At 28.8% G+C, this 18,557-nt stretch overlaps 1 protein-coding gene across 1 annotated transcript in view; it reads right to left on the bottom strand.

Moving 5' to 3' along the window:
• The window catches only part of LOC100212896 (40-kDa huntingtin-associated protein), a 32,251-nt gene extending 19,068 nt beyond the window's left edge, over positions 1–13,183 (bottom strand). The window contains exon 1 of the mRNA XM_065810650.1: positions 12,858–13,183. Coding sequence (XP_065666722.1) covers positions 12,858–13,096 — 239 coding nt within the window. The 5' untranslated portion in view covers positions 13,097–13,183. The remainder of the gene's footprint in view (positions 1–12,857) is intronic.
• Between the last annotated feature and the right edge of the window lie 5,374 nt (positions 13,184–18,557).

The following is an 18,557-nucleotide window of genomic DNA, read 5'->3' as shown; positions in this document are numbered from 1 at the left end:
ATATCTAATCGTAATCATTTTTTTCATCTTTTTCAAAAGAGCAACTCTCATGAGAACAAACAGATATTTATTATTGCAAGAAATTGGTGTAAAAAGGTGCTGCCAGATGCTAAGCTCTATTATTCTCAATTGACTGAATCTCGTATTTTTCTTAAACGTTAGGCTTTAGATGCTTTTAGAAAATCTTCAACAGCACTATTAACAAGGGTGGGTCTAACATTTCATCTCTCATTCCATGAATGAGAGATGAAATGTTAGACCTAACCTTTCATCTCAGAGAGGGAAAACGTCAGCCCAAGGAATGTCACTAAGAAAATTGTGAAAAGAACCCCAGCCAGCTTTAGGGTACTAGTAAGTAGTGTGATGATAGGGAGAGTTCGAAAAGGAAGAACAAGATAAAAGATTTAAAGAGGCCATCGCATGGTCAGAACCACCTAAAGCTGAACCACCTAAAGCTGAACCACCTAAAGCTTATTACCTCTCCCAAGGATAAGGCAGAACTACTTGCAAAGAACTTTTCTTCTGATTCAACTTTCAAATCTTATGGCCATTCTCTTCCTTCCACTCCAATTAAATAGTCTAACCCATTGTTAGAATTCAAATCACTCCAGCTTCCGTTGCTAAAGTCATCTTGATTAAATTCTTCTACAGTTTGTTTTCCAGACAACATTCCTGTCATTGTCTTACAAAAGCCTTGTTGGGAGCAAACCAGAATAAAAAAAAAAAAGAAGAGTAGCATTGACATAATTGTTTAAAAATGTAATAATAATAGATTTTAAATGGAGGTTTAATGTTTAGAAAAACGTAGAAAAATTGATCAATATTTTTTTAAATGGTAGAAAAATCAATGGGTAATTTTTATTGCCTGATGGTTAAGTGCTAAAACAATATTTTGTGCCTTAAAATATTTTTTAAATTTTTATAAAGTAATTGAACAATAGATAATCCAGGAAATATAAACAATTTTATAATATTGATATTATAATTAATATATACCAAGTTTAACTTGAAATAAAAGTTTGCCTGATAACTTGTAAAGCTAAAAATTTTTTGACTATTGCATGAAATTTGACTATTTAAAAAATCAGATGTTTAAATTAATTTTCATGCTTTGAAATCACCTTTTTACATATATTTTTACATAACAACTTGGAATTTTGATTAATTAATTTCTTTTGTTTGGGGAACTTTATCAATTTAAATATTCATTTTAATAATTAATAATATAATTTTTTTTCTTCTTTTTCCAAAGATAGATTTAATAGTAAAACTTTTAGGATAAGTAAATTTATTTAATCATTTTTTATCATTTTTAAATTATTTTGACTGCGTAACAAGATTAAATAACAAACTTGAGATTTCAACTTAAGGCGGTTTCGAGTCTATGGTTATTATTTAAATTTAAAACTAAATAATTTTAATTAAAAAACTATTTAACTTTACGAGCAATTTTTTTAAATACTTAAAAATCATGATTTCCTTTAGTTAAAAAATTTCAGGATCACGAATTTCCCATCTGACCATCGCAATCTTAATTTAACCCTTGACATGGTTCTTTAATTTATTAAATAATTAATCATTAAAACCAATTTATGTAATGTAATAATAAACATTTTTTGCAAATTATTTTTTAAGCCGACATTATATGTTTGCATTTAATTGTGCAAAATATTATTACACTTTAAATCAGATAATTAAAGGATTTAATTTGTGAAAGAATAAAGTGAATAAAAAATTATTTGATCATTTAAAAAACTTTTTTTTAAAAAGTCTAAGATAAAAAAACTTAAGACCTATGTAGGATTTTCCCATAGCCTCTTGGGGAGCAACTGAATATGTGCAAATTTCATAAGTGCAAATGAAATAAATGAGCAAAATTAAACATGTGAAAAAAGTAAGCACCTGAATATGCGCAAACTGGCATAAGTTCAATGAAAAAAATTGCAAAGTAGTTGCAAAAACTAGCATAAGTGTGAACTGGCATTAGAATTTGCAATTATTGACATAAGCGCAAATTAGAGTTAGTGCGAACTGTTATAAGTATAAAGCAGTTGCAAAAACTGCTTTAAGTGCGAATTGACATAAGCTGGAACTGACGTAAGTGCGAATTAGTTGCAAAAAACTAGTATAGGTGGGAACTGGAATAAGTGCAAAATGACATAAGTGAGCAAAAAGAATTTGCAAACATTAATAAGTGCGAACTGGCATAAGTGCGAATTGGCATAAGTGCAAACTGGCATAAGTGCGAATCAACATTAATTTCACTTCTGATGATATCCCTTTGAACTTTGCTTGTTCTGCTAGTGTAAAACTACAATATATGAGTAGTTTTGCTATGGGATGGAATATATATGAAGCACCTTGAAAACATGTCTGTAGATAACAGATATGTTTTCAAGGTGTTTTATATATATTCCAGATTTGTCTAAAATTATCTCCAGTGTCTGACTGTGTGTCAATCTACCGTGTTCCTAATTGAAACAGACTGGATTACCTATATCATATAAAAACTGTTAAATTTGCATTCCAATGCCAAACATTGTTTTCAAGGATAGCAATGATAGCAAGGATAGCTCCTCTAACTGTCATAACCTTTTTGACAATTTATGTTTTGCATAATCATCTCCATTGACAGTAGTGAAAGGTTTTGCTCATGACAATTTATCATAAACGTTACACATTTTTAAAATGATGAAACCAATTTCTGCAAATTTGAAATAATATCTGAAATAATACTTCACACACCCAATATTTTCTATTTATAGCTGCACTATCAGCACCAAAACAAAATTTAGTTTTAAAGTTATCAATATCTACTGATTCATCGCAAAGCCAAGCTATACACTGTGATGTTCTTTTTTTATACCTATAGCTAAGAAAGAGGCAGCTTATCTTTAGCTATAAAGTATAGTACCTCAAATTTTTTTCTTGTTAAAAATATCAGTTTGCTGCATTTCTTTATGCAAGTTGTTTAATTTATCAACTTGTTTGTTCACATTCATTACTTAAATTTTCATTACTAACTCCAAGCCTTGTTAAGAAACATTACGCAGCTCGCATTTTGCTTGCGAAAAGGCAATTTGCCTACGCGTTCAGCAGTTTTGCGTTACGCAAAAACTTTTATCTTTTAGAATATTTAAATTATCTTTTGATATTGTTTATGTGACATTTATTCAGAAGAAATAAAGTCGTAAGTAAAAGCATTTAACCGCAATTGTAAACTAATAGATTTTTTGTTAAAAAACAATTTGTTTAATAATTTTTTTGTTGTTGTTAAAAATTAGTTAAAGAAAATAAAGTGTTTTAAGTTTTATCTTTAGGAATTAAATATATAAATTCCTTTTAAATATATAAATTATTTTTTGTCATAATAGTTTAAAAAATGCACGATTTATTTTGATGTAAATATTTTATTAATAAGATATTTTATTTTAAGTTTATCGTCAATTCAATAACGTAAAGTTTTAAAGACGTTTGTTTAATTTATGAAAATTAAACTAAATTTGTTTAATTTATGAAAATTAAATTAAAATAACGAATATGTTATCGGTAACTGATAAAACTCTTTATTATTTAAAAACACTATTAAAAAGAGTCCACAATATAAATAAGAAAAAATTTATTAACAGTTAATAAAATAACCAAAAAACCAACTGTAAAATTATAAGAAAATAAACAAATATTATGTTACATTTACAGCATAACATTACAGCATAAGAGTTACAGGCCTTGTTACGAAAACTCGTAACAAGGCCTGTAACTCTTATGCTCTATAATGTGGCAATCCATTTGCATGACCAATTTAGCATTGTGCTGAATTGGCTATCTTCATTTTTTTTTCAGGTTTTCATCAGAGGTCAGTAGTGAACGATAATTCAAGAAGTAAAGAAAAGGACTCAGTGAGAGGATTGCCAATCATTGTTATATGCCAGTATTGCAATAGTTGTTTGCAGTAAATAACTTAGTTTTGAGAAAAAATTTACAAGTCACTGCAAGTCCCAATCTGTTGCAGAAGTGAGATTAGATTTAAGATCGGCTACATGTTCTTAGTGATCGAAAAAATAAGACTTTTTGTAAAGAGCGGAGTATAGCTGTGTTGATAGCAAATTGAGTCACTTAAATCATAAGGTTGTCAGGAAGATCATTAATGTAGATAAACAAAACAGGACCAAGAACTTTGAGGTAACCCAGAAGTTACTGGAAATGAAGCAGATAGTTGGCTTTTAAGGATGACTTTAATAATGCAGTTAGAAAGCATGATTTGATAACCTCAAAATTTTTCCCAGATACACCATATGAAGCAAGCATATGAAGAAGACCCGCATGTCAAATTTTATCAAAAGCTTTAGATATGTCAAGAGCAATAGCCCTTGCCTTGCTACCTCCATTTAATGCAGAATAGAGTCTTTCAGTCACAGCAGTTAGCAAGTCAGCCATAGAACGAGAAGATCAAAAACCGTAATGAATGTCTACCAATAAGTTATTTGACTAAAGGTGGGATTGGAGAACTTTTTGATCTAAGACTCAAAGTCCTTGCCAATAATAGAGAGAAGACTGATCGGACGACAGTTGGAATGGCACATTCTAACCCTTCCAACTATCAATTGGGTAAATATAGTTCTAGTTGAGAACCCCATTATTATGCGTATTTATATTCACTAGATGATCGGGCCTGTAAAAATACAGGTTTTTGTAATTCTATTTCACACAGACCCTTTCTAAACTTTTTCCTTACATATAAATCCTAGCCTACCAGGTACATAAAACACGGGTTTTTACCAAACCTACCATTTCCTTATTTACTTATAATATTTTTGAGCAAATAAATTCATTTTGAAAAATTGCTTAAGGAGCAAAAAAATTAACATGCGCACCTTTTCCAAATAAATAGAGGTTATACATGATTTATAATTAGGTTCTCTAAAAGAGGTTTCTTTTAAACATATCATTGATTGCTCAGTGGTTTAGTTTAGTCATCAATGTTGTTGTTTTTTTTTTTTTTTTTTTTTTGGGGGGGGGGGGGGTTAAGACCTTTCCATAGCGCAATAAATTTTAATATTTTTTAAATCTTTCTTATATATTCATAGGAAAAAAATAATAATATAGCAATATATCACAACCATAGCTATAAAACGCTAATCTAAAAATTAGGCCAAAAAAATTTTGCGCAGTGACATTAGTTTGTGGCAAAAAAAAATTTATTTGTCAAGTTTGCTTTTGCATTAATTTAACATTTTTTTGATTATGGTGCATACAATTGCACAATAAGTTATAAAACTGGTACAGATATATATATAATGTGAACGAAAGTGTACGCAAATATCTAACTTATATAAACTTCACAGTATGTAATGTTAAAATATAGTAAAACATTTCAAGTTTCACAGTTTTACTTTCATTTAAAATTGCATTGTGGCAACATTTACTCAATATTGGTCTATAGCATTTATTTCCATTTTATAAAGTCTTTTATTTATTATCTAGTTTAAAATTTTCATTAGTAAACATGCCAGTGGTTAGTTTCCAAAGCTTCTGAATGAAAAAGTATTGGTTAGAATCTTACTGCTGCCAACATTATTTGTTTAATCTTTCTCCGTTTTTTTTAAATACAAAATAAAACACTTTTGAAGTTTTATAGATATTATATACATAACATATATAAAGAAATTATACACTATAACAAACAAAAGGATTTTTAAAAAAGTTAAAAGTTCTAAAAACATCAAAACACTGGGAGAAATTGTTGCGTATGTGTCATTTGTTGTGGATGGTTTGAAAAAAAATTAAGGTCTGAAATTTAACAAGAAAAAATTTAATAAGACAGTCCTGCTACTCCAGAAGTTGCTGTGAAGACAATTTTAACAATTACAAGTCTTTTGCTTTAAATATATATAGCTAGATTGAAAAAATTGAAAATATATTTTGATAAAGAGCGGATTTGAACCCTCACAAAATGACACTGATAACAGAGCATTAAATCCACTTAAATAATGTTTTATACAGGATCGAATGTAATATAAGAAAACTTTTCTAATAATTACAAGTCTATTTTGCTCAAGCTGTTTTGTTTTGAATTTTTGTATTCATGTTATTGTATTTAAAAAAATTGACAAACGTATTGTCTTATCCAAGTGGAATATTTGAAACTTCGATTTTAGATTTGCCTCTCTTGATAATATTTATTTGCTAAAATCATCATCTTAGACCATTAAATAAGATACACGAGGCTTTTTTGTAAATCGTTGAAGTCAAAACTATTTTGTGTTTGTGGCGTCAGTTGGTGGAAAAAATTACAATAGTAATAAATACAAACTCTTATCCATGAAATGACATCCAGTTTTTTTTTCTAGTTTTTTATATTATAGTTTTAACAGGAACCTTTTCGACTTTAGGTTAAACTGGTAGACTTACATCCTTACTAGTAATGAGTTCTTTATCTTCGTCTTCTGGTTTTTTTCTTCAGTACTATATAGTATTCTTAACCAAATAAAAACACCAATGTTTTCATACAATCTTTTGTTTATGAACCACAGCGCTGGTTTTTCTTTGAAGAAAAAAAGGGAGGGGTAGAGAGAAAAAGAGCAGAAAGTTTTTTTCATTATATTTATACATTACATTTCATACTTTATTTTAAACATTTGGAATTAAAGTGGGGAGGAACAAGACATGTTGTTGCAATCTATGTGGTTGAAAACAAACACTTTTTTCACTTTGATTCATTTTTCATTATATTAATTAATAATTGTAAATAAATTTCTTTGCAGTAATACTTCTATTTTGCTTATTATCATTGTTATTCTAGCATATCTCTTTTACATTCAAAAACTTTGCAAACTAACCACTTGGCCTTGCTGGCATGTTTACTAACAAAAATCTTAAACTACATAATAAATAAAAGACATTATAAAATGGAAATAAATGCTGTATATCAATATTGAATAAATGTTGCCACAATGCAATTTTAAATGAAAGTAAAACTGTGAAACTTGATATGTTTTACTATATTTTAACATTACATAATTTGAAGTTTATATAAGTTAGATATTTGCGTACACTTTCATTCACATTTTCTAATAAAAAAAAAAGGTGCTGCGACTCTTTCTTGCCACTACCTAAGTTGCAATGGTAGCCAAGGGTTTCGTGTCAAAAACGCTCGAATGAGCATTACTATTATGTTACTTAATATATAATAAGATTATTATTATTCAAACTCTTTGATATTATATAACTATATTATTATACATGACCATCTTATACATGGCCATAACACTCATACATACATGTTCATACACATACTTACTGAAATTATATTACACCCTACATAAACTACACCAACCATGAGTATATTGAGTATAAGAATAACAATATATATATACAATGAGTATATAATTCAACTGTAGCAGTTCTTCAACTTCAACTATTCTTTTTTTTTTTTTTTAAACATTTTCCTTCCAACAAGGCTGCAAGCAACCACTAATTAAGTTGGAAGTTACTGGAAGAGAAAAGATAAAGATTGTAGAGCAAGATAACGATTGACAGACGACTTAAAGGATTGCAAACTATATGAATCAGGAAAGCAAGATGAAGGAAGCGAATTCCTAAGGACTGATGTTTGAGGAAAAAAACTAGACGAATAAGAGTTTTTGGAGCACTTATTGAGGGTCACAGAAAAAGAAAGAGGCTTAATTGAATGGCGAGTAGCACGAGAATGATTGGAAAGAAAGGATTCAATAATCATAAAGATGTTACTAGATGCACTATAAGAAGAAAGCTTATGGAGAAGACCAGCATGCCAAACTTTATCAAATGCTTTAGAAATGTCAAGAGCAATGGCCTTAACCTTTCCACCTTTATCTAATGCACAATAAAACCTATCGGTTATTACTGTTAGCAAATCAGCTATAGAACGAGAATATCGAAATCCATATTGATGATCAGAAAGTTATTAGATTCAAGATAAGAGATTAAGTGTTTGTTAATTAAAGACTCAAAAACCTTGCTTATGATAGGAAGAAGACTAATGGGACAGTAGTTAGACGAATCCGATTGCTCTCCAAAATTTTTGAAAATAGGGATAAAAGATGCCGCTTTCCAGCAGGCTGGAAAACAAGACTCTAATAAGCACTTGTTGAATAGTTTTGAAAGTATAGACGATAGCTCCGGAGAACACTTCTGCAAGACTATAACAGGTATATTGTCCAGGCCACAAGCTGTAGAAGAGTCTAAGCAGGAAATCACTTTAGATACAGAAGCTGGAGTGATATGAATGTCAAGCAATGGATCAACCTGTTTGTTAGCAATATCAGGTAGAACGCAACTAGTGGAATAAAGAAATGATGTTGATAAAAAATTCTTAGCAAATAATTCAGCTTTGTAGTTAGGTGAGGAGACAAAGTCTGAACCATACAAAAGAGGTGGAATTAAAGATTTGCCCTTACTACTGATACTATTAAAGATTCTCCAGAAGTCAGGAGAGCTTAATTTTTGTGATGAAATACGAAATTTCATGACCTGAGAATAGCAGGCTTTGGCGTTAGATAAAACCTTTATACAATGATTTCTAGTAGTAATAAACAAACATCTGTTTTCTGGAGAAATGGTTTTGCTCATAGATATGGAAGTAATGGTTTCGATTGGCAATTGCAGCAGCACAATGTGAGGAAAACTATGGAGAAGAGTGAGGCTTGACCTGGAATCATCAAGAGGGAATAAAAGATTACATGCCAACATGAATCCATGAAGTTATGTAAGAAGCACAATTGTCAATAGGAAGATGAAAGCTACCACAGAGTTCAGGAAACCTGACTACCAGCCGGCCTCAGAACCATAAAACCTTAGAGCTTATCTCCTAATGAGGGTACAACTCTAGATTTTTAGTTTTAGAGATGAACCCTCATTAGGAGATAATAGAATGAGTTGCCTAGTCATAAAAACAGAGACACAAGCAAAACTCATGCATTGAGTCAAGAAGATCCTGCATTCAACATCCTAAACCGGAAACAATGTATTAAAAATACATCTGTGCCAGCCTAGTAGATAAAGAAGGGGTGCGAGGCTTTTTTAGGTGTCTTCATTTTGTAATTAATTCTCTGTCAGTTTTTTAAATAACTTATTACTAGGGGCAAAAAAAAGTGCAAAGAGTAGTTAATAAATTCATTTATTCATTGGAACAACTTAGCGAACAGTAGGAAAAAGTTTGAAAGGGAATAAAGATTAGAAATAAAAATAGAGAGAAAAGAGAGCAAATAGTAGGAAAAAGCTTGAGAAAAAAAAGTTAAGAAACAAAAAGATTAAAGAAGAAAAAAATAGCAATAAAGTACAGTTAAAAGAAAAAATTCGTTAAATAATAAAATAGATAAAATAATAAAATAAGATAATGGAAAATTATAATAAAATAAGAACTTTAAATAAAAAGAAAAAAACCCAAATGATTTCACAACCAGTAAAGTGAAATTAAGATTAAACAAGTAAAAAAAATCGCATGCGCATACAATATACATTAACAAAGCAGCACAACAATAAAAATATTTTAGAAGCTTTTTCAAAAATTAAATGTTTTAAAATTTAGTATTTTCTAAATACATGGAGGCCTTGTATTTAATTCTTTCTTAGACCTTATTTTTCAAAACTTAATTTTTTTAATCAGTGAACCTTAAACAAAACAAAAAATATATGTTGACTATAATTATATAAATATAATAGTTATAGGTAACTAACTATATATGTAGTTATGTATATGTCAACAATATTTTCCCCAACTTCTGGTGTCCTTTTATGCCTTTTTTGTTATAGCTTCTAAACTAATCACTTTGTAAAAGTAAACTAAAAAAATGTATAATGGATTACAATGACACATTACAATGTTCTGCAATAGTGTTGATGTATGCATGAAATAATTCAACTATTGCAACACAACATGAATTTTGACAGCAATACTCAAAAAAAAATTTGATTTTCACCACAGTTTAGTGATTGATAGCTCTATTTGAAGAAGCAGGGACAATATCTTATGATCCCAATATCATACAAACAGGAAAAACACAGGCACTGCATTTACATGAAAGATCATGTACCCAAAGAAAAAAGTAATATTAACTCTTATATCTTTTCGCAGCGATTAATTCCCATATCTTTTTGGAAGTGATACAAAATTGTTGCTAGCACAATAAATTCATAGGAATTGCTTTATTAAGATGCAGCAGGAGTTATACAAACTAGGTGACTATTTTTAAGTTCATCTAGTGCAGGACTAAAATAAACTTCTGATATCATGGCTTTTATACTTTTAAAAAAATATTCCCATTGAGTATGGCTTGACACTTTCAGATTAACTTTAAATTTTAAAAATAATAGATATTTTACCATTTGTCCACCATTTGTTGATGCAATAAAATTTCTTATATCAATTATACAACTTAGTGAGATAATTCTGACTTTTAATAGTGTTCTTAACACTATCACTTTAACACTATCATTTATCCCTAAATTGATTCTGTGTCCACTATACAGTTTATACCATGTTTTGTTGTTGATTTTTAAAATTCTACTTTTCAATCTTTCATATTGCTTGTGTTGTCATACAACTGACCTCGGCAATCAGCAATTTTGATTCCTAATACTTTAATTCCTCAATGTTTGCTAATTTTATTCCAGTTGATGACATATTTATAAAGATTAAGAAAATTTTTCAAACACTTAGCATTTGGTTTGCTACTCTAACATACCAAACAATGATGAGCAACTAGTCTTTTTTGCAAAAATCCGGTATAGAATTTATCATTATAGAAAAGTAATTAAATGATTTAATATTACTTAATATCATATGTAAAACTCTAGCTAGTTGTAAGATAATTTTGTTCTGAATTTTCACAGAAAAATATGTAACTCTTTTTTCCAATTCAGTTATTCATTTTCAGTACTGAAAAAATTATAATTATAATAAATATATCGAACTATAGACCCCCTTAAACTAGGGGACCCAATGCAATTGCACTTGTTGCACTTACGATAGTACAGCTCTGTAGAGAAAAGAATATGATAAAAAATAAATGTGTTAGCACTTAAATGGAGTCCATTTATTTATTTACTTTTTAAGTAATTTAATTTTAAATGGTGGCTGCAGGCAACTACTAAATAAAAGTTACCAGAAAACAAAGAATATCGTTAAAGGGCAAGAAAACATTGATGTCTTAAAAAAATGTAAACTGTATGAATCAGGAAACATGAAAATGGGAGAGAATTGATCACAAAGCAATGATACGAGTGAAAAAAAAAAAGTTTTTAGGGCATGAAGGGTGAAGGGACAGAGACAGTAAAAGTAACATTAAATAACTAGTCACACAAGTTTATGTTATGACAGAACAAAAATGATCATTTGAGCAGCGACTATAATAGTATTTGAAGAAAAGAGAAATAGATGCAACTATAAAGCAATGCAGTGAAAACTCAAACCTGGCAGATATGTATATTTATTTTCCGTGAGAGGTCAGTTGTAAAATATAATCAGAGAATAAATAAAATAAGTGTTGCCATTCATTGTTGAAATAACAGCAACACTGCAATAGTTATTACAATAAATAGCTGGGTTTTGTTGAATTAAAATTTACCAGTATTTCAAGTCAAATAAGACACAATTACAATCAAGATCAGCTCTCTATTAAAAAGTTGACTTTTTGTCAAGAGTGGAGTATAGCTATATTGTCAGCAAATAGAGTTACTTTAGATGTAACATTGTCAGGAAGATCATTAATACAGACGAGAAACAATAAAGGACTAAAGAAAAATGCTCAGTAGCTTAATAGTTACTGGAAGGGCAGATGCTAAGTATCATTAGGAATCTTTCATAAAGTATATACGAGGTATGGGGGTAAAGAGTTACCCAAAAACATACAAATGCGTACAAGAGAGAAAGGTCCTAAATCAGTAGTTTTACTGCATGCATATTTTATTGATGCCCCTTAGGTGTTTACTTAATATCAATAATTTTACTATTTATAAAATTTATAAAATATCTAAAAGATGAAATTGCATTATAAGAAAATGTTAAAAATATATTGATAGCTTAAGCTTTATAAAAATAAAAATTGACATTAATTATATAATAACTAGTTAAAGGTTTTGTCAAGAATTAAATAGTATCTAACAATTCAAAGTTAATGTTTAATAATTAATATATATATTTTTTGCTCTATTAAGCTTGAGACACTCTCCAATTTTCATAAGGTAGCATCTCTTTCTCTTTTCTACAAATACAATCATGGTGGCTGCTCAAAAGAGCTATCATCTCAGGTTTCATCAACAAAAACATATTCTCGCTGGACTTGTCATCTGGCAAAGTTGTATCCTTATAGTTGTATCCTTAGTTGTATCCTGTCCCAACAAGTCTTTTTTCAACTGTTTCCTTACTCTTTAAAACTATTCTTTGTTTTCTAGTAACTCCCAACTTGAAAGTGGGTGCTTGCAGCTTTGTTGTGAATTAGTTTAAAAAAAATAATAATAATAGTAAACTTTAAATATTATTTTATAAAAATACTTAACGCAAACATACTAGTATATTAATAATCTGCCTAAAAAATGTGCTATTGTATCTAAATATATTACACTTATTAAAATACTTTTTACAAGTTAATAACATTTGCATTAATTGATTTTAAAATACTATTAAAAAAAAATGACCTGAAGATAAACTTAACATGTCTAGTAAATCATAGTCCTTCTTATTTTTCCTTCAACTCACGTATTAGTGTGTAAAAAAAATGCGTAGTTTGATTTAACATTTGGCCTAAGAAATATTTTTCAAACTTAACTCTGTAAACTTAAAATATAATTTCAATACAAACATATTTAAAAATACTTACCTAGCTGCTTCAAGTAATGTTTCTGCTTCAGCAACAGGATTATTTAATGTATTTTCACATCGAGCCTTTGCAAGACAACAAAAACCTGCATACTGAGGACATTCTTGTTGTTTTAAAAACCTTGAAAGAGTACCAAACTGCTCAATAGCCTCCAGGAAATTTGGTTTTTTCAAAAATCTCTTTTTAATATTATTATTAATATTGCGATAATTTTTGAATACATCCAGCTCCCGATCCATTTTTAAATTCTTAATATTTCTATATTGCTAAACACTTTTTATTTCTATTCATTTTTGATCTTTATCAAAAAAAGTTTGATTACTTATAAAATTAAAAATTAAATTTAATTATTTTAATTAAAAAAATTAATTCAATTTAATTTTTTTTCGTAACTTAAATTTAATGCGGCTACTTTTTAAGCAAATCGGTTGACAATTTAAAATACAAATAATTTATTTTAAAATACCATGTAAATAATGTGAATGTATAATAGTAGGTTCGCGTAAATCCGGATTTTACGGAACCGTTTTTCGGCCAAATTCTGTGACACGCTTTTTCAAGTTTGTTGTTCAAGAGTTGCATCGAAACTTGCTTTGCTCTATTATTCTTTTAGAAATATATATCAACATAGATATTTTTTGAATACTAAAATTATGGAACTTTAGTTTTGCATGGATTTCTTTGATGTAAAATTTTATTTATTATTAATTTGATTGTTGTTAAAAATTTGCTTGTTTTTTGGACATCAAGTATACTTGATGTCCTTGATATACTTGATAATATATATATATATATATCAAAGGAATGCTGGTTCATTTTTCTAATATATTCTCTCACCTTTAAAAACCTTTTTTCTTACTACCTCCCTAATTTTATTAGAAAAAAAGCATACTCAGACACCTTAACACTATACCTTAATTAGATAACTGTTTTAAGCTTCAATAATGCGATACACTCACATATAGATTATTTAATTGTACTAAATTGTAATATCATTAAATTTACCATTATTTATATATATTAATTTTTATTTATAAAAATAAAACTTTTTTTTCTGCTATCATAGGGCCAAAAACGAAGTTTGTGTTTTATGGTGAATGCAATGAGTATTTAACTGCTAATTTTGAATTATCGCAAATAGCCATTGACTCTACAGAGTGTAATACAGTTCACAGAAATGAACATATTTTTTTATTATTTACAAAAAATAGTGATTCGTTTCTCAAAACATCTCAACAAGTCACTAAACATTTTAAGATAGACCATATAAAAATCAGGTTAGGAGTCTCATAAATAAATCATTTTTTTTGGGCTAGAAATTTTAACAGGGCTGAGGACTGTAAGCGTTTTTTTGAATTTTGCAATAAACCTATTTAAAAAGTGTATCAAGTTTGCCTAATATTGTATAATCATCAGGCTCCTCAGATGTTTCATATACCAATACGAATGTTTTGTCTCCTTTAACTGGTGGAACATCAACATAGGCAGGTTATAGTGAAGGAGACGTAACTAAATATATATTTAGAGAGAAATTAGGCCCTAAAAAAAAAAACTAAAAGGTAGGTTATCTTACTTGTCTTCTCGGTTTGCTAACTCTTACAAAGAATGTCGGAGCAAGATAGCACTATTAAAAGCTGAATTAAACAGCATGCCAAATCAATTATGTGTTCTAAGACAATATGTTAAACAAAAAGAAAAAATAATTAAAGCTTTAAGGGTAGAAATACCAGATCTGAAAACACAAAAAAATAAAATTACAGTTAACAGATTCATTACTTTAAAGCTAAAAAAAAAGCTTTAAAATTAAATGAAAAGCACAAGTTAAGGCAACTCAAAACTAAGCATAATGCTGCTATTTTAACAAGTAACAGGGTAATTGCAAGTTTGGAGAATGATTTGCTTCAAATTAAGGAGGAAAGAAATGTCATTGTGCCAGAAGATTAAAAAACATATTCATTACAAATAAAAATAATAATTTATAATATGTTGTTAATAATAATTTATAATATGTTGTAATATACCAACAGGTAACATTCCATATCTTATGAGCAAAATTGGGCATTATATGGGTGTTATTTTTAGTAATATTCCTCATCGAATAACTGTTGAGCAAAAGGCTCGTGAACTTGGCAGTGTTTCAGATTTGCAAGTAGCAGAGTGGGCAGTGCATAATACTAATTTTACTCTTGGGTTTGATGCTACAACACAAGAAAGTGTCCACGTTAATAGCATTAACTTAACATCTAAAGATAAATGTCTTGTTATTGCTGTAGATCAGTTACCATGAGGAACAGCATTTGATTATAAAAGTCATATATGCACTTCAATTGATTATATGGCATTTTTTTATTTAGATTTTTACCAAAGTAGGTTTGTTGAATTTCGTAGCTCGGTTATTGAAAATATATCTAACACAATGTCAGACAGAGTTGCAGTCAACCATCTTACTATAAGCAAAGTTTGTGCAACCACGGGCAAGAATTTGAATGAGCTGAACTGCCATTTGCATCCTCTTGACACAATTGCAGTTTCATGTCGCTTAGCATTACAGTCTCTTGAGCGTGAGAGTTGTTAATTATTTGGAAATGATTGTATGACAGTTAAAGTTGTTTTAGCCATGAACAAAATGAGGTTTATAGACGTCAAAGGTGACCCATAAGGATTTGTAAATTTTTTATATGAAAACGATCTACTACGAAGTATTATTCCTAAATATCGTGGAAATCGGCTTCATATTCTTTTTCATACTTGTTTCATTTTTATGAAGCTTTACAGTAAATTTAAACATTTCTTCACAATTGGAACAGTTGAATGTAAAATCTTGCAAGCAATTCTAAGACGGGGATTTTGTAAAAAAACTGCCATAAAAGAAATGTGCGTGCTTGCATTGTTTGGAAAACTCCTTACTGAGCCTTGGATGACAAAGTTTTATGTTTTAGCTGAGGATGCAACTTTTGATCATGTTTCTGGTATTCAGTTAGTGAAAAAAGTTTTGCTAATAGTTACAAATTGTAAATCTAATCCAGCTGCTCAGTTTTGCAGAAGATTATAATTTTTTGGGAATACTCTTGCCCCTAATATTTTAAAATCAGTATATGCTCCATTGCTAGCCACTGACACTCGTAAAAGCTTCATTGATAACCAGCTTAAAAAAATGTCTTCTGCTTGTCTTGATGCTGTGAAAGTTGCCTTGAAGTGACAATATAAAAGGTATTTCAGAGACACTAAAGGTGGTAAGAAGCGCAAAAGTTTTTTACTGTGTTTTAATTTTTGTTTTTCATTTTAATTTTTTGAACACTATTTTAATTTTTTAGGAGTGATTTCTTGATTTGGCGCTGAAGCCACCTTGGGCCTAAATCAAAAGAGGCCTTCCGCATATGGTCCCAGAATGGCGGTAAAGACCTGCGTTATTTTAAATACAAACCTCCTGGTGGCAGAAGGGATAGCAGAGGATTCAGTAATGTAGTTATTAACAACTATAAATATACTTAATAATAAGTTTATATAGATTCACTTGGCTGATTCTATATACATTTATTGATAGGTGCATGTATAGTGTGTATGTATATATTAATTAAGTTGATACTTGTATATAATCTTTTTGTATATTAATTTAGTATGGTTGAGTTTGATTTTTTTATGAAAAATGGGTGTTTTATATAAATACTATTTATTATTACAAAAAAATAATATTTAAGTTTTAACCCACCTAAGCCAAGATGTGAGAGGAGTAGAGCTTCCGAATAATACCCTCTTGCACCCATTTCACTTGTTTATCCCTAAAACCTTTCTTTCTTTTGATACTAAATTGCATGCATTTAGATATGAAGATACTGAAAAATAATCTTGATATTGGGTGCGCCCGAAGCCAAAAGGACTTCTAGTCTATCAATCTAAAGTATCAAAATCATATTTTACGGTACCCTGTTAGAATATATTAAAAAATACAAATAAAAGTTATAAATTTCAATTAAACAATATTTTCATTTAAAAAATCTACATTTTTCAATAGAATAAAGAGTTTTGTAGACCCTTCTAGTGTCCTTTGTACACCCTTTGTATACATATTGCCTTTTGTTAGACCTATTTTTTGATACCAAGTCGTATGTATTTTAATAAGAATTGACCAAGTTATGACTTTTTAAGTTAAAAAAAAACTCAAATTTGATCACAGTTTCTTCAAGAAATCCATATATCAACAATTCGTTACTCAAAATGCCATAACTTTTTGTAGAATTGTTCAATTTTGATAGCAAAAAGCGAGCCTTAAAAGTGAACAGAATGCTTAATTTGCTTGCTCTAAAAGATATTCTTTAGTAATTATGTTAATAAGAAAAAAAAAAGGGAGTTTTGTTTGTAATATTTTTATTAAACTACTTGTCTGTTGCTAAGATTTAAGAATAAGGAATGTATATTTATCCATATTGTGTTGAAACTTGCGAGTAAAACAACCATATTTTTTAGACCAAATTCATTCCAGAGTAATAAATAAAGAAACTTAAAATTAACTAGAAGAATTTAAAGACCATTTAAAAAACTAGAAGAATTTAGAGACCATTTAATCGAAATCTAAAGCGATACGACTATTTAAAATTGATGTTTAATTTAAAATATAACAAAATATTTCATAAAATATTTTGAGATTCATAAAGCTATTTAGAAAACATATGTGCTTTCCCATATATTGGAGTTATTTACAAAGTCCAAAAAAAACCATCAAAATTTTTTTATACATTTACGAATTTTGTAACATATGGTGTAAAATTCGTAATTGAACAGGTATAAATTTGGTTATGCTATAGTATAAGGGGCTGTCTATTAACTACGTCAACTTCTACGTCATTTTTTGGCAATTTTTACCTCCCCCTCTCTCTTGTCAATAACTTGTCAAATTTCCAGAAACCCTCAAAAAATTACGTCAGCATTCAATTCCCCCTCCCGCAAAAAAATTGTAAGGAAAGAAAAACAAAGTAATATTTTGAATAGTCTATTTCACAAGTAAGACATTAAAAGTAAACTATTTAGAGAACCATTTAAAATTACAAATGCTTGCTTTGAACAAAAAGTGAATAAAGTAAAATAAATATTATATAATAAAAGAAATAAGTAAAAGGTATAGAAAAAAAGTTATTAAACTTTTAGCTTTAGAACATATTTCCAGTTTATAACTACAAAATCTTAGTCCGAACAAAAAAATAAAATTTAAAGGGTGTTCACAAATATGTATACTCATAACACGTTTAAATTATGACTATATTTCAAATTAATGCAACTCAACTTTCAATTTCATTCTCAAGTGTTTTACAACTTGGTTTTTATTCTTGAATAAGTTTATATGTTTTGTACGTTGATAATTTATGTAACTTGATTTTATTATTAACTTTATAACTTTTTATTATCCCAGATGCCTTAGCTGATGAACTGATTACTTGTAGTATAATGAAGAACTATGAAAAAATAAAAAAATAGTGTTTGGGTTGGTGAAATTACAACAGAAAGAGTTTTCAGTCATGATGAAACACCACAGTTTGTCAACTACGGTCTAAACATAATACTGCCATTGGGTTAGTTTATGCTGGCAAAGGAGAGACCTGTGAAAAAACTATTTGCGAAAACAAAGAGAACATAACTATAAACCCATTTGTTTCATTATCAGGTGAGACAACTAAACAACTTTTCATAACTTAAGTTGTGGTTTTT

The sequence above is a fragment of the Hydra vulgaris genome, chromosome 11 (genome assembly GCF_038396675.1).
Source record: "Hydra vulgaris chromosome 11, alternate assembly HydraT2T_AEP".
Lineage (NCBI taxonomy): Eukaryota > Metazoa > Cnidaria > Hydrozoa > Anthoathecata > Hydridae > Hydra > Hydra vulgaris.
This window is presented reverse-complemented; position numbering and strand designations above follow the sequence as displayed.